The 20,700-nt window shown below is 38.6% G+C and overlaps 1 protein-coding gene across 1 annotated transcript in view; it reads right to left on the bottom strand.

Annotated features, from left to right (window-relative positions):
* Nucleotides 1-20,700, bottom strand: part of RXFP2 (relaxin family peptide receptor 2) — a 91,195-nt gene that overhangs the window by 16,011 nt on the left and 54,484 nt on the right. The window contains exons 6-13 of the mRNA XM_006158457.1: nucleotides 18,404-18,475; nucleotides 17,481-17,552; nucleotides 14,971-15,042; nucleotides 12,770-12,841; nucleotides 10,175-10,246; nucleotides 8,909-8,980; nucleotides 5,177-5,248; nucleotides 5,003-5,074 (exon numbers count right to left, since the gene is read on the bottom strand). Of these exons, the coding sequence (XP_006158519.1) occupies nucleotides 5,003-5,074; nucleotides 5,177-5,248; nucleotides 8,909-8,980; nucleotides 10,175-10,246; nucleotides 12,770-12,841; nucleotides 14,971-15,042; nucleotides 17,481-17,552; nucleotides 18,404-18,475 (576 nt within the window). The remainder of the gene's footprint in view (nucleotides 1-5,002; nucleotides 5,075-5,176; nucleotides 5,249-8,908; nucleotides 8,981-10,174; nucleotides 10,247-12,769; nucleotides 12,842-14,970; nucleotides 15,043-17,480; nucleotides 17,553-18,403; nucleotides 18,476-20,700) is intronic.

Below are 20,700 nucleotides of genomic sequence, written 5' to 3'. Positions count from 1 at the left end.
TGCGCACAGGCGCGTGGCGTGAGTTTAACCCGCCGGTCCGGGACTGGAGCCACGGTCGACTACGTGGGAGTCTAGAGACATAGCCATTACACTAACTGCTGGTCCCTTCAGTAGCTACTTCTAACCTGCGAAGATCCCTGAAGTGAGTGTTGTAAGAACCTGGATTTATTCACTGATTGATCTATTTATTTATTAACTTATTTTTAATTGCCAGAGCACATACATATGCTTGCCAGAGAGACAAGAGAGGAGAGAGAGAGGAGCACCCCATCACGCAGTATGGTCATGTTGGAGTCTCTGATCTTCCATTTCTTTGTGTTTTTCAAGTTGCCAGAGCTGAGATTTGAACCATGTGGGATCCAGTCCTTAACCCCTTGGCCATGGGGCCAGAGTAATTTCTCTGGTCTATGTGTCTTTCAGGTGGAAAACCGTGGAGGCTTTAAGAGTAGCTCTACTTCAGACAATTATTTTCTAAGATGACAGTGGGAAGCATAATCCTTTTAATTTCTCCAGGTTCCAGAACATGTCCTCAAAGAACTCCAACAATCACTCCTATAGTCTTAATTTATCTAGAGGCTTATACAGATGTGGTTACTTTGAAGACCTCTTTAGGACATTGTGAACTAAGAGCTGCTGGAAATGATGGAGGACAATCTACAAAGATACAAGTCTTTTCCTTTTAATGTTTATTTTGAAAGAGGTCTTACTCTCACTTTCTTTCTGGCTAATCTGAGTAAGAGTTTCTCAACATGGTTCTGTGTTTCCCTTTGTCCCATGAGTTCTTTGTAGAAGAGTCACTTTGCTCTTTGGAAGTTAGAAATGAAGCTTGGGGGAGCTATTATACTACTGATCAGCATGTGAGTCCTTTAGCAGAAAACTTTGTCCCTTTCAAAGGTTTGTTCCTATTCTTTCTTTTATTCTCTGGCTTTCTCCTTGACTTATTGCAGTTTTAACTTTGTGTGGATCATGTAATTGTTTACTATTCCATAGGATCCCAAAGAGCAGAGGCTATTAAATACTGAGTGCCCAAGACAGTGCTAGGCATAATTTGGTGGCCAATAAATATGTAAATGAATTTTTAAAAAATCAAAGATACAATAAAGGAAAAGATAAAGAAAACTATAGAGTAAATAGTTACAACTTTGACTTCCAGAAAAGCATTGTATAGAGGCTAAATATGTTGACTTTCAGAAATGGAAGATGTGGTAAGTGAAGGGAAGAATCATTGTCCGCATCCTGGTTCTGCTCTCATATTTAAGAATAATGAGTTATTTATATGTTTTTTTCAATTTTTATATTCTGGTTTATTAAAACAGACACTAAGTCTTTTTCATCAATGGATATTCATTAATATCTGTTGAGAGAAACTTGCATTGATTTCTAATAAAAATTACTTAACGAAACTAAAAAATGATATGATCTTTAAGACTGACCCACATGAAAACATTTCAGCTTTCTGCCAGAGATTTGAGCATGCTCATGTCCATGATCTGGAGTTGACTGAGGCTGGATCACAGTGTGAGGACCTTCTTAGAGCTGAATATCTATCTATCTCTCTGTCTCTGTCTCTCTCATGGGTGAAAAAACCTTTTTTAAGAGAGGTTTTTGCCTCAGAGTGCACGTGCTCACTGGAGAGAGAGAGAGAGAGACAGTGAGGAGGAAAGTGAGAAATCGCCCCCATAGAGGAGATGGGATCTATTTTCCTCCTGGGTTCTTGGGCACATACGCACATGTGCCCAGTATGATTTGCAAAACACCAGGTCCTGGACTCGAACTGTTGTCTACCATGTTGTAGTCCAGTGACATAACTGCTGCACCATCTGCTAGCCCCAAGAAAGACATTTTAAGAAAGGTGATATTGGGAACCAGCAGTTAGTGTAATGGCTATGTCGCTGGACTCCCACGTAGTCGACCGTGGTTCGCGTCCTGGACCCGGTGGCTTCAAACTCACGCCGGGCACGTGTGCGTGCGTGCCCAAGATCCCGAGAGGAGAATGGAGGAGAAGGGATTGTAGCGTGACCATCCCCCCTGGGGGGTGATTTCTCGCTTTTTGTCTCTAATGTCTCTGTCTGTCTGTCTGGTGAGCACACGTGTCCTATAGCGAAAATCCCTAAAAAAAAAAAAAAAGGGGATATTAAGGATTGATCTTTGGAATTAAATGGAGAAATATTTTAGGCTGAAATAGGATAATATAGCATTCTTTCCATGTAAAAACAAGCAGACTTCAGCCCACAATGGCCATCTGTGGGAAAGGAATCATGATATTCAAAGGATAACTGGCAGAGTTCTTGACCACTGACACCTAAGACAGTGAAATTTTAAAAATATTAAACAACGTTAATTCTTAATGCTCATGCTTGTGTGATAATTTTTTTCTTTACTTACTAGAAAGTAAAATGCATGCACTGGGGACCAGCAAGTGGCATGAAGGTTGAAGCACTGGACTCCCACATGGCCAATCGTAGTTCTAGAGTTTCTCAACATGGTTCTGTGTTTCCCTTTGTCCCATGAGTTCTTTGTAGAAGAGTCACTTTGCTCTTTGGAAGTTAGAAATGAAGCTTGGGGGAGCTATTATACTACTGATCAGCATGTGAGTCCTTTAGCAGAAAACTTTGTCCCTTTCAAAGGTTTGTTCCTATTCTTTCTTTTATTCTCTGGCTTTCTCCTTGACTTATTGCAGTTTTAACTTTGTGTGGATCATGTAATTGTTTACTATTCCATAGGATCCCAAAGAGCAGAGGCTATTAAATACTGAGTGCCCAAGACAGTGCTAGGCATAATTTGGTGGCCAATAAATATGTAAATGAATTTTTAAAAAATCAAAGATACAATAAAGGAAAAGATAAAGAAAACTATAGAGTAAATAGTTACAACTTTGACTTCCAGAAAAGCATTGTATAGAGGCTAAATATGTTGACTTTCAGAAATGGAAGATGTGGTAAGTGAAGGGAAGAATCATTGTCCGCATCCTGGTTCTGCTCTCATATTTAAGAATAATGAGTTATTTATATGTTTTTTTCAATTTTTATATTCTGGTTTATTAAAACAGACACTAAGTCTTTTTCATCAATGGATATTCATTAATATCTGTTGAGAGAAACTTGCATTGATTTCTAATAAAAATTACTTAACGAAACTAAAAAATGATATGATCTTTAAGACTGACCCACATGAAAACATTTCAGCTTTCTGCCAGAGATTTGAGCATGCTCATGTCCATGATCTGGAGTTGACTGAGGCTGGATCACAGTGTGAGGACCTTCTTAGAGCTGAATATCTATCTATCTCTCTGTCTCTGTCTCTCTCATGGGAGAAAAAACCTTTTTTAAGAGAGGTTTTTGCCTCAGAGTGCACGTGCTCACTGGAGAGAGAGAGAGAGAGACAGTGAGGAGGAAAGTGAGAAATCGCCCCCATAGAGGAGATGGGATCTATTTTCCTCCTGGGTTCTTGGGCACATACGCACATGTGCCCAGTATGATTTGCAAAACACCAGGTCCTGGACTCGAACTGTTGTCTACCATGTTGTAGTCCAGTGACATAACTGCTGCACCATCTGCTAGCCCCAAGAAAGACATTTTAAGAAAGGTGATATTGGGAACCAGCAGTTAGTGTAATGGCTATGTCGCTGGACTCCCACGTAGTCGACCGTGGTTCGCGTCCTGGACCCGGTGGCTTCAAACTCACGCCGGGCACGTGTGCGTGCGTGCCCAAGATCCCAAGAGGAGAATGGAGGAGAAGGGATTGTAGCGTGACCATCCCCCCTGGGGGGTGATTTCTCACTTCTCTTCTCTAATGTCTCTGTCTGTCTGTCTGGTGAGCACACGTGTCCTATAGCGAAAATCTCTCAAAAAAAAAAAAAAAAGGTGATATTAAGGATTGATCTTTGGAATTAAATGGAGAAATATTTTAGGCTGAAATAGGATAATATAGCATTCTTTCCATGTAAAAACAAGCAGACTTCAGCCCACAATGGCCATCTGTGGGAAAGGAATCATGATATTCAAAGGATAACTGGCAGAGTTCTTGACCACTGACACCTAAGACAGTGAAATTTTAAAAATATTAAACAACGTTAATTCTTAATGCTCATGCTTGTGTGATAATTTTTTTCTTTACTTACTAGAAAGTAAAATGCATGCACTGGGGACCAGCAAGTGGCATGAAGGTTGAAGCACTGGACTCCCACATGGCCAATCGTAGTTCTAGTTCCAGACTTGGCAGCTTGAAACTTACGCTGGGCACATGTGCATGCATATCCAAAGTCCCCAGGGGAGAGCAGAAGGAAAGAGACTGTAGCATGGCCATCCTCTCTGGGGCGATTTCTCGCTATCTGTCCTTCTGACTCTCCAGTGAGCACATACGTCCTAAAGCAAAGCAAAACTAAACAAAACAAAAAACAAACCCACAAAACTCTCACCAAAAAATTCATGCACTGTAGATAGATATAAAATATATTCTTGTGGGAAAGAGAAAAAGTTTTGAAAAAGCAGGCAAATCTTATGTAATTTGTTTTAATCAAAACTTCAGTACTAAAACTACTGCAAATTAATTTTTTTTTGTAAAAACTGTATGATGAGATTTTTCCATATGAATCCAGTTTTCAGAAAGGAAATACATGTAGCTTCAAACATGGAAATTAAAAACTGAGGTTTTGTTCTCACTCAGTACATACTTGATGGTAACAATGGTATTCATAGCTGTCTGAGAATGTATGCTCCTGTGTGTGGAATATCCGTTCAAAATAAGTGTGTCTCTGTTGGATGCATGTGCAAATGCATGCCTCCAATCTTGATAGCATAGAGAAATGGAGGAGAAAGGATTGCAGTGTGACCACACCTCATTGGGAGGTGCTTTCTCTCTGCCTCCTCTGTCTCTGTGTCTGTCTCTAGTGTGTGCTCTTGCCCTTTAGAAATTGAAAAAAAAAAAAGTAAAAATAAGTATGTCTCTAAGTAAAATTCATCCACTAAAATTACAATCAACTTAATTGTAATATTTTACTTACAAAGACTGAAGTTGTTTAAGACTTTCAAACTGGTTCTTGTGGAGATACAAAAGAGGATTGGATGACAGGTTCCTTTTTTACATTAGGCATTAGGGGAGAAAAACATAAGAATGTTCTTATTTTGGACACTCAAAAGGTTGTCATTAAAGTCTGAGTACAGTGAGAAGAACTTACAGTTTTTGTAGAAGACTAAGGTCTTTAAACACGTGAGGTGGTAGCTCCATTATCATATTGCTAGACAGATCCCTGTTGATGACAATGAAAACCCAAAGCAATTACAATGGAAATAAATGACATAGTTATTACTCCTCACAATTATCATCATCCCATTTGATGCAATAGAAAATATGAACCTAATTTAACCAACCTGATAACTTGTTACGCAACAATAAGGCCATGGGAATCAGCCAGATGGATATGTTCTCTATCACTTACAGACAAATGACATTTTGCTCATCCAGTTCCCTTCTGGAATTTCCTCTCACTCCCTCTCCAACACATTTCCAACCTGGCTTAAAGTCTACTTTGATTACTTTCCTCTGTTTTAGGTACTCTGTGTACACTTCTACCATTTGTGCTTTTCATGATTCCTACTTGCCTCATATATGTGGTCTTTTGTTTATTCAACTAAATTTTTGAGGTCAAGACTTGCAGTTTTTATTTATTTTGCATTCCGACTAAGATAGTATTGGTCACTCAATATCTGCCCAGACAGTCCTGAATGAATAAGTTCACACATTTTAAATATATTCTTATATAGGTCTATTGTTGTAGAAGAGAATAAGAGTCTAGAATTAATTATGACAAGACTGTTCAATCCCTAAAGAATCATACAGAAGAGACTCTATGAAAGGTAGAAAAGAGACTCATTAGGTTCAAAGAAACAATGATCATTAAGAGCCCAAAACATTCTTATAAGTCAGAGAAGATATTAAAAATAAGAGAGATGTATTGCTTAATTAAGAATCAAACTGTGGGAAACCAGCAGTTGGCGTAATGGCTATGTCGCTGGACTCCCACGTAGTTGACTGCGGTTCACGTCCCGGACCCGATAGCTTAGAACTCACGCCGGGCGCGTGTGTGTGCATGCCCAAGATCCCAAGAGGAGAATGGAGGAGAAGGGATTGCGGCATGACCATCCCCTCTGGGGGGTGATTTCTTGCTTTCTGTCTCTCTGTCTCTTTCTGTCTGTCTGGGGAGCGCCCGTGCCCTATAGCGAAAAACCCCTCCAAAAAAAAAAAAAAAAAAAGAATCAAACTGTGACCAGCAGTTGGTGTAATGGTTATGTTGCTGGACTCCCATGTAGTCAACCGCAGTTTGAGTCCCAGACCTGGTGGCTTAAACTCACGCCGGGCACATGCACGTGTGTGCCCAAGATCCGGAGAGGAGAAGAGATTGCGGCGTGGTCATCCCCCTGGAGGGTGATTTCTCTCTTTCTGCCTCTCTGCCTTTCTTTCTGGCGAGTGCACGTGCCGTATAGCAAAAACCTCCCCCCACCCCCCAAAAAGAATCAAACAATAAATATTCTCTGTTTTTGATATTCTTCAGCTACTGGTGGGTATATGGGAGTCACAGATAACTAAGACTTAGCTCTCACTAGCAATTTGATTATACAACAAGGAAAGAATGAAACAAATGCTTTTATAGAATTACAGGGAAAATATAGAGGGAATTCTCAATATTGGCCTTGAAAATAAGGAAGTTTTGAACAAAGCTTGATGAGTTACAGTGGGGTAAAGAAAAGCAGCTTTTCAGGTTATAGCATAGCACAATTAGAGAAACAGATGCTTGGCATTCAATGATGTCTCTAGAGGTCAGGAAATGGTCCAGTGAGGGTGAGGAGGAAAAGCATGGGAGAGACATAAAGGAAGAGATCCTAGAAGATACATGGAGAGGCATGAATACACTCCAAGGCAGTATTTCCCAGAGTCCAGTTCAGTCTGAGTCTGCTTTTAAGAAGAGCACATTCCTGGTGTCTACCCCAGAGCTTCCATACCAGAATCTCTGAGTGGGAGCCTGGTAACATGCATATCAACCTTTGGCAACTGGGTCAAAGACTTGGATAAACAGCAGGCAACAAGGAGTGAAAACGTTAGGCAGGACAGGGTCATGATATGCTCTGGATTATGGGGTGGTAATTCTGTCAAAAGTATGAAAGACAAGCCGGAAGGCCAAACAGCTAGAGAAGGAAGACCAGGCAGGAGGATTCCACATGGACCAAATGAGGGTTGGGAAGGCATTAAGGGGACACTGGCAGGAGTGAGGGTCTGAGAAAATCCAAGGCATTTAGGAGAGGTAGAGAGAAAGGCAGTAGTTCTCGAGCCTGGCTGGTACCACAACACTGGCAAATGCAGGTGAAGAAACTGGTAGTTTTAAACACGTTACTTCTGAGGTGCTGCCATGACATCTGAGTGTGAGGCCCTGACAACTGGGAATTCTGATCTAGGATTCCAGATATGAGGAGCATGCCTACCTCATAGCCTAGAAAGAAAACGACAGGTGAACCTGGGTCAGAGAGAGCATGACAAAAGAGCAAGGTGATGGTGACCTTTTAGACCAGAACATGTCCTCCCAAGTGTTCACAGAAAAATAAAGTACATGCTTTGAGGGGGAAATGGCTTCAGGATCCTCACCTACTTCCCTGGGAAGGGTTCATCACCATGAAAGTACATAAAATGATCAAGATGTATAAAGCCTTATTCAAGTTAAGTCTGTCAACCTTTGGATTTCTTTTAGCTTCCTGAGATGAAGTGGCTTGGAATGGATTACTGGTGGTTTCACAAAAGCAAGCTAGTGTCTCTTAGTTGGGTTTTTGTTTTGTTTTTGGTGTGGCTCTGATTATATGTAGGATGAGAGGAGACTGGAAACATATTCAAAGTGGGGACTCCACACCACATTTATTTAAGTTTATATATGACATACATCCCTGTTGTCCTTGGCTACACGCTGACTCCACTCTGTAACTGGAGTCCAGATCCTTCCTTCAGAACCTGACAAGGAACATCCCTGAGTGAGCTGACTTTAATTTTTTGCCATAAAATGATGATATTTTTAGTTCTAACAAAGTGCCTTGCACATAATTGGCACTTAGTAAATATTTGTGGATTTGATTTATGATGCTCATGGATTAGACTGAATTACTTTACTTGTTCATAATTATTTTAAAAAATTACTGTTATTGAGCTTTTCCTCCAGTCCTTTCTAGATTCCAAAATAAAGTATAAAAAATAGAGAGGTTAATTAAGAAATTAATTTCTATTTTAATGCCTCAGTCAGGAGAATGATTTATCTATCTTAATCACCACTCTTTGTAATAACAGTGACACACAGTTACATGGGGAACAATAGACTGCTAGCCAGGTAAATGTTTTTTAAAAGTCTAAGAGCTGCAAAACATGTATTTCAATAAAAAAGTTACATAAACTCTGGATATTTTTCAATAAGTCTAATCCTCATTCTAGACATTTGTATTTGCTTCACTTGCCACAGAAGTTGTAATTTCTCAAGGGCTAATAAGCATTTCAGTTACAATTGATTATGTTATGTTAGTCAGTCAGTTATTCACTCATTCAACAAGCATTATTGAGAATTAACTTTACTCCAGCCATTAGAGACAAATGATCTCTATGTTTAAGAAGCTATGGAACATTCATCAACTCCTAACACATGAAACGGCCCAAAGAAAATACTCAGGAAAACTGTGTAGGCTACATCTGTATTAAGCTCACTGTCTGATTTTAAGGTGGTTTTGACTTTAGAATAATGTTGGTTTTCTTAATTGATTTTTAATATCCAATAGTCTACAGGATTTTGATTGCTACTAGTGGAAAAGCAGTCTCACTAGTTATTTAAATATATAGTCTTGGAAAAAGCAATCATATTTTCCTAGTAGACGATGCTACTTACAGTTCTCCTAAAATTTTTAATGAAGAAAATGTCTTCTCTGGAACAAAATCAATTTGATTTCTAGGCAGAAACCTGTAAGACATGGTGAGAATCAGCACTGTGGGTTTGAGTTTGCTGTAATCATCAGTCTCATTGGGAGATGCCATTGATCCAGGTGTAATTAGATACATCTCCTTTGAAGGTACAGAGAGGTGTCTTCTGGTGTGAAACTGAAGGCAGGAGTTTCTCACCCAAGAAAGGCATCCACATGTTCTCCCCAGAAAGTGCGGCCCTAAGCAGTTTGAAGTAATGAGTGTGGTCTATGAAGCTGCATTTTCTTCGGATTCTGATTTTTTTAGGAAATATTTCTTTTTACTAATTCTTTTCCATTCTCTTTCCCAACTACTCACCCAATCAACAAACATGACTGGGTACTTACTCTGTATGAAAAACTATCATTAAAACAGAAACAAAATATTATACTTGTGTTTTTAAACTTAATAGTGAAAATGTGCCAATTGACCAATCCATCTGCCCTCTCACCCCTATAACAACCATAACCCAGTAATTGGAATCTTTGTCCAATCAGAATACAGTAGATGTTTTTCTCTTATAAACATTTTTTTCTGGAGAGATTTTCACTGTAGGGCGCGTGCGCTCGCCAGACAGACAGAGAGAGACATAGAGACAGAAAGCGAGAAATCACCCCCCAGGGGGGATGGTCACGCCGCAATCCCTTCTCCTCCATTCTCTTCTCAGGATCTTGGGCACGCACGCACACGTGCCTGGCGTGAGTTTTAAGCCACCGGGTCCGGGACACGAACCGCGGTCGACTACATGGGAATCCAGCGACATAGCCATTACGCTAACTGCTGGTTCCCTATAACTTTTTTTTTTTGAAAGAGAGGCATCAAGTGATTAGAATCATTGACCATAACAGCTAACCCTTGTATAGCTAACCGCTTTCACATTCATCAACTCATTTCATTGGTGACCATGGGGTGAGGAAACGAGATCTTTCAAGAACTAGTTCAACTGAGAGAGTGCACAGAATTGATGACTACCTCAGAAACCAGGAGAGCAGGTGGAAATCAAAATGGTGGGAAACTTCACTTAAGGTTCAGCCCCACCATCAACCTCAATAAATCAATGTGCACATTTTCTAGTATTGCAGTTTCAGATCAAGGCTGTAAACGAAACATTACATTACTATTATTTACAGTGTTTTCTTTTCATTTTAAAATCTGTAGTATTTCCCCTCAGTTCTGAAGTCCAGTATATACTTACAGCACTGTGAGTGAATCACATGATAGAAAGGTAGAATTTGTAAGATGGTTTATTCTATTGCCTTCCAAATCCCTGAAAGAGAGAGTGGAAAATATTTTGGATGTCATGCACAAAATCTGTGTTTAGAAATTCTTCATGTTGTTACTAGCAGATGGCAAAATGGTTATGTCGCTGGACTCCCATATTGCGATTCCCAGTGGCTTGCAACACATTGGGCGCATGTGCATGAGTACCCAAAATGCCAAGAGGAGAATGGAGGAGAAGAGATGGCCATGTGGGGGATCTCACTTCCTGTCTGTCTCTTTCTCTGGCGAGCACACGCACCATATAGCAAAAATCTCTCTTAAAAAAAAAAGAAATTTTTGGGACCAGCAATTAGCGTAATGGCTATGTCACTGGACTCCCATGTAGTTGACTGCGGTTCGAGTCCCAGACCCGGTGGCTTAAATTCACGCCAGACACGTGTGCGTGCATGCCCAAGATCCCGAGAAGAGAATGGAGAAGGGATTGTGGCATGGCCATCCCCCCTGGGGGGGGTGATTTCTAGCTCTCTGTCTCTCTGTCTCTCTCTGTCTTTCTGGAGAGCGCATGCGCCCTATAGCGAAAACCTCTTCAAAAAAAAAAAAAAAAAAAATTTTTCATGCTGATATGACAATTCTGAATTTCATTTTTCTTCACTCCAATTTTACTATGGTTTTTTCCTAATTATTACAGGATTAGTATAATTAATATGCTTTTATCTCTTTCAAATTAATGTTACAAATTAATAAATTTGAGGGAAATGGTGGCCTAACATTTAGTGACTGAGTATCATTAGGTGCTGTACATCATGTTATTAATTATATATGGGAATTTAAAAAAATGTTATGAAAAATGTATATAATGAAGAAACTGCATGAATTTTAATTTTTTTGTTTGTGCCAAAGTAAACTCATATTTCAATTCCATTTTTCCATAAGCTTTCTGAAGTTTCTTTGTAATATTACCCACCCATTGTAACTGTCATCTATTGGTCTTCTGTGGTGGCAGGTGCTGTTTGGCATGCATCACACAGCACTTCTGCTAGGTTGGTATTATTACCCTCCATTTAACAAATGAGAAATTAGAGGCTCTTGGAGACTCACTTTTTTTTCCCCCCTAGTCTCATAGTTAGAAAGTGGTAGAAATGTCTTTGCAACTCACATATGTCTAAATCTAAAGCCTAGAAAGCACTTTTGTGCTTGTGGCATCACATAGATCATTATATCCTTGCATTCTTCCACCCCCAGGTAGACATTGGCCTCTATTTTACTGAAGGAAAAAGTAGGCCAAAGTTATCTTGCACATATCAAACTCCAGACTTGGGATTTAAATCTCCATAATGGAAAGGGCATCTTATGAAGAAATTGTACATGGACTTCAATTTGTTTTTGCACTGAATAGTTTTTGTACTTTAATTTCATTTTTCCATGAATTTTTGAAGGATACTTTTTTCCCTCCCCATTTCTAAGAACAAAAAACATAAATAAAAAAGAAATAAAAAAGTCTAGATAATATAATATAGTATTATCATTTTATGCATGTTGAGCCCCCTTTTTAACCACAAGAACAGTACTGAAAGTGATTCAAATCAGCATTTTCCAAATTAGGATATCAATGACTGTGACAATCCTGGCTGTAGCAAGAGACCATAACAGAGTATGTGATCAGGAATGATGGATAGTTGTGGTAAAGACATGGTGTAATTTTAATGAATGTTTGCAACAAGTATTGGTTAAAAGTTATGGAGTGAAATGATTTTGTACATCCATCTAACAAAGGTTTACCGAACACCTATTATGTGCTTGTCATTGTCCTAAGACTAGGCATGGATTGTACGATAGGTTTCTGCCCTTACCGAACATACAGAACAGTAGGGGAGAGACAATCAACGATAGAGAGAACTAGCTGTTAAGTGTAGAAAACAGGCAGCATGGCAAATTTTGGCATGTGATATAATGGAGTACAATGGCAGACACTGAACTTGGGTGGTGGGTCAGAAGTAACTTCTGGAGGTGGTGGGTAAATTGACTTCTAGTGGAAATGATGAAGTTCACCATAAGAATACAGGAATGAGATGTTCAAGGTCAGGGATCAGTATGGATGTAGGAAACTGATTGCAGGAGCAGTAGTTCGGTATCTCTAGAAGGAAGGGTCATGTGGAAGAGGGATGGGAAACGAGGGTTCTTGGGTGCTCAAGGAGGAATGCGCAACTTTATATTCTCACCTTGGGGAAACCTCAAAGGATTTTTAAAATGGGAAGCAATGTGATGAGAGTTTGGTTCTAGAAAGAAATCGTACATAGATTTAAAAAAATAATTATTTATTTAATTTTATTTATTTATTATTATTATTATTCAATTTGACTAGAGAGAGACAGAGAGAGGAGAGTGAGAAAGCAAACTGCTAGGTCCAGGACTTGAACTGCAGTCACTCATGTGGGAGTACTATGCCTAAACCACCATGCCACCTGCTGGCACCCATACATAGACTTTTAAGGTAATCATGAATTAACTTGAAGGCTAGTTTCCTTAATCTGGGCAAATACATAATATTAAATTCTAAATTAATACTCACATCCAGTTGAGTTGAGGCATTTGGTTACACATCTGCTTGGGAAGGGCTTCTAAGTGGTTATTAACCATAGACCTTTACACAAAGAAAATATTAATTAGAAACAAAATGATATGTCACTTTAAAAATAGTACATTTACTATTCCATAATTTGGAAACTTGCTTGCTAAAATTTGTATATCATGATGAAGGAAAAAAACATATAACATTACTCTTTCAGAATGGTCTTTAAATATGTGTATGGCAAGGATTAGAGAAAAGATGTTGTTAAAGAAACTATGAATATGTAAGTATGATATACATCCTGGGAAGAAGTATTATACAGTTTAATTTTATGAGGTGATACAAAAATATATATTGGGTAATAATTTTGAAGCTCATGGTAATTTTCCTTGTAAACTTCATTGTCAGTGCCACGCATCCAAAGTTTCTTCTTAAGGAAAACATGAATCATTTATAGCATTACAGGGCCACATTGGAGACTGCATTACATCTAAGAGGTGACAGTAAAGAGAATTTGGGGAAAGAAAACAACTCATGAGCATGTTAAGCTGCACGATTAATTTATGATATCGTGGTCCCTTTTGACAAACAGAAAAATAATGATGCCATACAATCAACTGTAAAGGAATATAAAAATCCCCTGCTGATAAATCATTCCAGTGTATTAATAAACAGTGAAAATGCAATTATGAGAGCTGCTCTGTTGGTAGGACCAAGATTTTAGAATTTTCAGATCCTTGCTGGGCAAAGGCACATTTTTCTCTATTATAAATAGATTTGGAACTGAACTCCTAGGATATTCAAATAGATTTAAATGTAGTTAGGATATAAACATGGATACTATCTTTGATTAACCACTGCAAATAAAAACATGCATGAGGGTGAAAGAAAATTAAAAGGGATCAAAATGGAACTGCCATCTGACCCAGCTATCTCACTATTAGGCATACACTTAAAGGGAAGTAAATGAGTGTGTTGTAAAGGTGTCTGCACCCCAATGCTTATTGCAGCACTATGCGCGATAACCAAGATATTGAATCAACTGAACTGTTCATCAATAGACAAAGAAAATGTGGTAGATATGAAGGGTCTTTAAAAAGTTCATGAGAAAGATGTATTGTGAAAAATTATGCATGGGTTTTAACTTTTTTTTTTTTTGCACTGAAATAAACTTGTACTTTATTTACATCTTCCCACAAACTCTTTAAGTTCCTTGTGTCCACAATGGAATACAATTCAGCTATTAAAAAGAAAGAAATGTATCATTTAGGTAACAGGGGAGAATCAGGAAGGCATTACAAAATAAGCCAGGCATGGAAAGACAGATATTGCGTGTTCTCATTCATATGTGAACATTGAAAAGGATGACTTCAAAGAGGTGGAGATGAAGAATGACTGCTAGAGGCTGGGAAGGGGATAGCGGAGAGGGGGGATAAAGGGATGTTGATTCAAGGAAATAAAATGATGGATATATAAGAGAAACAATTTCTAGCGTTAAAAAATACAGTAGAATGAGCAGAATAGTTAACTATTTACTGTTCATCTCAGAATAACTACAAAGGAGGTTTTTGATTTGTTTTGTTTTGTTTTTCTTAAATTTCACCAGAGGTCATATGCACTCCCAGAAGAGAGACAGAGAGAAAGTGAGAAAGCATCCCACTATAAGGGATAGTCACACCAGAATCCCTTCTCCTCCATCTTTCCTCGCTTTTGGGATTAGGGGCAGGCAGACACAAATGTCTGTCATTTTATTTTTTTTTAAGCTGTTGGATCTGGGACTCAAACAGCAAGTCTGAGCATGTGGGATCCAGCCACCTTAAACCACCACGCCACAGGCTGGTCTCAAAAGAGTGTTTTGAATGTTTCCAATACAATATAAGGAGAAATGGTTCAGATGATGTGTAAACTAATAACTTAATCATTACACATTGCATTCTTTTACTGAGAAACTAATAACTCACAAATATGTACAATTATTATATGTTAATTAAAGAAGAGCAACTAACAGGCTTTAAATATACATTATAATCTGGTTGGCTGTTTCTTTTTAACCATGGTTGAGATGTAGCAACTGTACCTATGGCCAGCAATACAATAAAGGTTTGCACAATAACAGTTTTAGTGAGCTTGGTATTTTTAAAAGCCCTTTTTGTAAGCTAGTGTTAGATGTCATTGCAATTTACAGACAGATGAATACTTACAGGAAAAATAAGGAATTTAATCCATTAAACGACTGCTGTGAAATTCTGGTTATCGGATTGTCATCTAGAATTCTGACAAAACATATTGAAAACATTTCCGATTTTAGACATTTCTGAAATGAAAGTAGAAAAAAAAAAAAAAAAGGCCCGTAACATTCTTGCCTATCACTGACACCTGGCTCGTTCCTTTGAGCCCTTCCACATTGTTCAAATGTCTCTTCCTGAGAGCTTTGCCTTCAGCCTGTGGTTGGAGCAACTCTTTACTCCAAATTCTCCAACTCATATCCCAGCATGTAACAAGTACTGTCTTAATTGTTTGCTTTCTCTTCCTGTATCTCCTCCCACTGGACTTAAGATACAGGTTATACCCTTCACCACTGGATGCCTGCGTTCAGCACAAGCTGCACTTATTGGCTTAATATGGGCTTTAATACACACTTTGGTCTGACTGAACAAAGGATGAATCAAAATATAATTCTTAGGAAGTCACAAATGGTTCCTTGGTATCTTGGTGTTAGGATAATGTATTCAGTAAGGTCTGCACAAGTTGATGAATGGATGTCAAGCCATTCACCACGAACTTTGTAGGTGAAAGGGTAAATATATTTGTACAGGCCAAGCATCCCTAACCTAAAAATATGAACTCCAAAATACTCCAAAATGTGATCTTTTTTTTTTTTTTTTTTTTTTTTTTTGTGCTGCCCTGATGCCAAAAGTGGAAAATTTCACACCTGGTCTCATTTGATGGGCCACAGTCAAAATGCTGCAAAGTAGAACTATTGTATGAAATTGCCCTCAAGCTATGTATATAAGGTGCATATAAAACATACATGAATTTTGTGCTTAGACTGAGTCTCACTCCCAAGATATCTCATTATGTATATGTACAGATTCCAAAGTCTGAAAAAAGTTCAAAATTGGAGACACTTCTGGTTCAAAGCATTTTGGAAAAGGGATACTTAACCTATATATAAAGTAGTTTTTTGTTTGTTTGTTTGTTTTAGACTATGGGGAAATTAACCTCCTCTTCTGTTGTTATCTTTGAAGCCAAGTCCCATTTCATCTTTTTAAAAATATTTATTTATTTGTTATTTTTTTTTTATGTTCAGTTAATCATTATACACCTTCACAGCATACAATATGGTTTTGGAAAGCATGCGTGCAGGGTATGTCAATCAAGTCAAAGACATTACCATATACATCATCTTCAGTAGATAACATTTCCTCGTACTTTAAGGAGTCCCTGAGAGTAAGATCAGGAGAAAGGAGCTACTTTGAGCACCTACTATATACCAGGAGCCCTGTATAAGGCACTTTACATATGTAGTGGGACTTAATTGTTACAACACCCTTCTTAAAAAAGAATTAGAGGGATCAGCAGTTAGTGTAATGGCTCTGTCACTGAACTTCTATGTAGTCGATCAGGGTTCTAGTCCCAGATCCGGTGAGTTAAACTCATGACTGGTGCGTGTGCGTGAGTGCCCAAGATCCCAAGAGGAGAATGGAGGAGAAGGGATTGCGGTGTGGCCATCCGCCCAGCAGGTGATTTCTCGCTTTCTGTCTCTCTGTCTCACTCTGTCTTTCTGGCGAGTACACGTACCACACAGCAAAAACCTCTTCAAAAAAAAAAAAAAAAAAAGAATTATGATGGAAAAAAAAAGAAATCTGGGAAAATTGCCTGAAAGTGTTAGGCTGTGGCCAGGCACACACAAGAGCCTGTATGAAGCTGAAGCCCTGGTTTTACTGATGAGACCAAGTCAAACTGCAGAAAATAGGCATATTGACACAGAGAGTCTTCTAACTATCCTTAGAAGACAATTATTTTCCTGATGAAAGTGCAGAATCTGAAGTAAGACCTCTTCCTCTAGAGCTAATAACATAACCTGTAAAGTGGTAAAATACCATGAGCTACTGCACTTTCAGACTTTTCTCTGAATATTTCTGAAAATCAGAACAAGTCTTTAACTTGCTCACTTTCTAGGTCAGTGGTTTTCAATAGAGGGGCACTTTTCCTCAGAGGACATTTGGTAAAGTCCGGAGACATTTGTGGTTACCACAACTCTTGGGGCACAGAATGTATTACTGATACCTAGGGGGTAGAAGCCACAGATGATGTCAAACATCCTACAGTGCAGGAATATATTCTTGCCACTGCCATCCCCAAACAAAACATCTGGACCAAAATGTCAATAGTGCTGTGGTTGAGGAATCCTGGGCTTAGTGAACATTGAGGAGAAAAACAGGTGGATGAGTGGTGTTTGGATGGATGGCTCAGCAAGGCTACCGCTGAGCCCAGAAGGCCACCTGAACAAATATGGCCAACTTCCTTCTCACGTAACCATCCCTTACCATTCTCTGACTTGCTTGGGTGAAGTGCTCCAGACTATGTGACAGTCAGAAGAAAAATATAATAAGCAAGAGGCATCAGTGAGTGAAAACTAAATGAATATACTGTTGTATATAATTAAGACTATGGTCCTTTACAGGGGAAATAAAACCAAAATACTTACAGCCAAGTTAGTTGATGTAAGTCTTTGAATACTCCAGATCTGAGAGTTGTAATGTAGTTGTGGTTGAGATATCTGTAAGGTTGAGTTTGTTAGACAAGCTCAAGATTCCATTGCAGTCACATATAATTAGAATATAAACCACTGAGGATGATATGAAGATGGTTATCTACCCCCCTTTCCATTTATCTATCATCTATCTATCAATCAATCAATCAATCATCTATCTATTATTTGTTGTGATTTTTAACCTGCCAGGTCTAGGACTTGAACCACTGTCGGCCATGTGGGAATTAAGTACCTTAACCACCTAAACACTTGCTGGTCCCTGGACTTTGGCTTCTAAAAGCACACTAGTGGATCATCAGAGGCAAAAGTCAGAAAATAACCAGAAGTATGGACAAGCACAAGTCCAGCACATGCAACACCAGGGCCATGGTAAGGGCAGTGGCCAAAGAGAAAGTTTTGGGCTATTATATTAAATTATAGTATAAGAGTAGAAAAATTAATTATGTGGGACAATTTTTGCTTTTGTCATATTTTGGGGGTCAGATTAATAGATTATCATTTTAAGAAAGTATTAAGTTGTCAGGAAAGTCATGACGTATTTTCCTATGCAAAAATGCACCGTGACTTTCCTGACAACCCAATATTTAGTAATTGATCAAGGGTTAGAAAAAAAATGCTAACATATTGTGGAAGTCACACAAACTGGAAAGGCAAAGTTAGAGAGCCTTTATACATCTTCTGGTAAAAGTAAGAATCTTTTAGTAATTCTTTCAGTGTAATAACTCATTTAAAATCTTTGTGATACCCTGTACCCTCCATTTCTCTGCAGTCAAGTCAAGCCTGGAAAAGTAGTATTCTACCCTTTCAGTCCTTACTTAACATTATACTCACATTATAACTGTAAAAAAGTTACTTACAATATTTGCAAATTATATAATCCAAAAAATGCTTTCTTGGATATGTGTCTGATGCAGTTGTGTTGAAGAAATCTGGCAGGAATAAGGCAGAAGAGTCAGCTGATTAAAGTTCATAGACTTTATTATGTTGTTTAATATGCTCACCATTTTCTTCACCTGAAGACAATTGGCTTATAAAGAACAAGGTTCTATTCTCATGTTGTCAGTGCGGAATGACTACGAATCTAGCTAATGTATGCTGTCCCCATAGCACTCATGTGGTGAGAAACAGGCATATCTGATCTTTACCACTGAGCACCCCCAGTGTGATGTGTTTGGGGGAGGGATTTAGTCTTATTTCTGTAAACCAGAACTATGGGGGCCCTCTATTTCCACTGATAGGAGTTGCTGGTGACATGAGACTAGCCAGCCTCACACTGCTTAGATCTTTCATTTGTTAAGCACAGAATTGCATCTTTAACTCTCCATTCTTCTTCCTTCTATTTCCATGAGCACAGGAGGGGACATACTTTATTTTTTCCTAGTTCAAGATGCAGAGGTTAGTGAGAAACTCAGGATCCTAAAAGGCATCAGTGCTTGACTAGTACACCAGCTTCAACACACCACATCATGCTTTGCTTAACCTCTGAAATAACTTAATGCACTACTGACTCAATAATAGCACTGTCAGGAGTGTCTCAGGAAATAATTTCCATTCCCTGTCCTTATTATACAATGAGAGGTTAGCTCTGAATTAATATTTTCTAAAGGCCATTAGGGGCAGGAAATATCCATACTAATAATAGTAACTGTGTACTACATAATCATTCAAATGGCTTCCATTTCTTCGATTTTGATTTGAACTGATTCTTAAAATATTTCACTATGTTGTCTTAATTGTTGTGATACTCTACTGCAAAAGTATGGGTGAAACATGTGCTTGTTTGGCACCTGGCTGTACTCTGAATTTTTCTTTCTTAAGAGAGATTTTTGCTATAAGGTATGTGTGCTTGCCTGAGAAACAGAGAGAGACAGAGAGACAGAAAGATAGAAAGCAAGACATTATCTCTTATGGGTGGCCACATTGCAACCCCTTTTCTTCCGTTCTCCTCTCAGGATCTTGAACATGCACGCACGCAAACCCAGGGTGAGTTTTAAGCTGCTGTACCCAGGACTTGAATTGCAGTTGACTACATGGGAGTTCAGTGACATAACCGTTACGCCATCTGCTGGTCCTCTGTACTCTGAATTTTATTATACCATAGTTATTTCCTAGCAGAGCTTCTCAGCCTTTGCCTTTGGGCATGAATGTATTATAGGAGTGCCAGGATATTGACACCTTCAGGCCTCAAGGAAAAGCTAAGACTGACTTCCAATTTTCAGCCGATTCTCTCATTCCCATCCTCACCCCCAGGTGCTGTGCAAATATTGTCATTTTTTTCTGTGCACTACTTTGTGGAAAGGATTAATACTACAGAGCACATGCATAGCATCAGAATGACACACAAAGCATCAATATTAATCTTGTAAAGTAAACTTGAAACCCAGTATGACTCTGTGCCAACCCAACCTCTCTTCTCCAGCACCAGGTCTGTGGGGAGATGCTTCATAGAACAGCATAACTTCTGCTTTTGGTTTAAGTTTCTGCTCTGCATAGGATGAACCCACACAAACCAATATCTGTTTAGCATGTTCAGAGTTCTGGAACTGATGTAGTGAAAGTTAATATGATGAATATTATTATAATAGCAAATGAAAATAAAAATAGAATGTAATACTCTAATATAGGTATTATCAAAGTTCCTCTTACATGTACAGTTCACTACCTGATTACTGCTATTTACATTTTATTCAAGATGATTAGTTCAAAAGTGCAATGCAAATTTTACCTAGGTGTTGTCACACTTGAAGAGCTAGGTGCAGTTCCGAAGTATAAATTTGACTTTGTGTTTTTGTCTTACAAGTCAAAGGAAAGAAAAAGTAAAACTAATGATCTGCATGACCCAGCTGATGTGCACAAACCATCTCTCTTTTCACTGACACCATTACAACTTAAACTCCTTAAAATATAAAGAGTCTTCAGTCCTCCATCTAGGCATCTGGCTGCCACTCCACAGAGAACCAGAGTTCCAAGTCCCAGGTGATTTGCTTTCTTCTTTGCAGAATAGTAGCTTGGAGAATGTGAGGGAAAATTTGGAAACATGACAATCTGGTAAATGGTGCCCTCTTCTTATTCAGAGCTGAGAAATGAGTCTATTTAATATACTTTTCACCAAGTGGCTTTTCTAAGAATAACTTACTAGTTCATGAATTCCTGC

Source organism: Tupaia chinensis, unplaced genomic scaffold (genome assembly GCF_000334495.1).
Source record: "Tupaia chinensis unplaced genomic scaffold, TupChi_1.0 Scaffold000597_1, whole genome shotgun sequence".
Taxonomy (NCBI): domain Eukaryota; kingdom Metazoa; phylum Chordata; class Mammalia; order Scandentia; family Tupaiidae; genus Tupaia; species Tupaia belangeri.
Note: the sequence above shows the minus strand (reverse complement) of the source record. Positions and strands in the feature narration are given on the sequence as shown.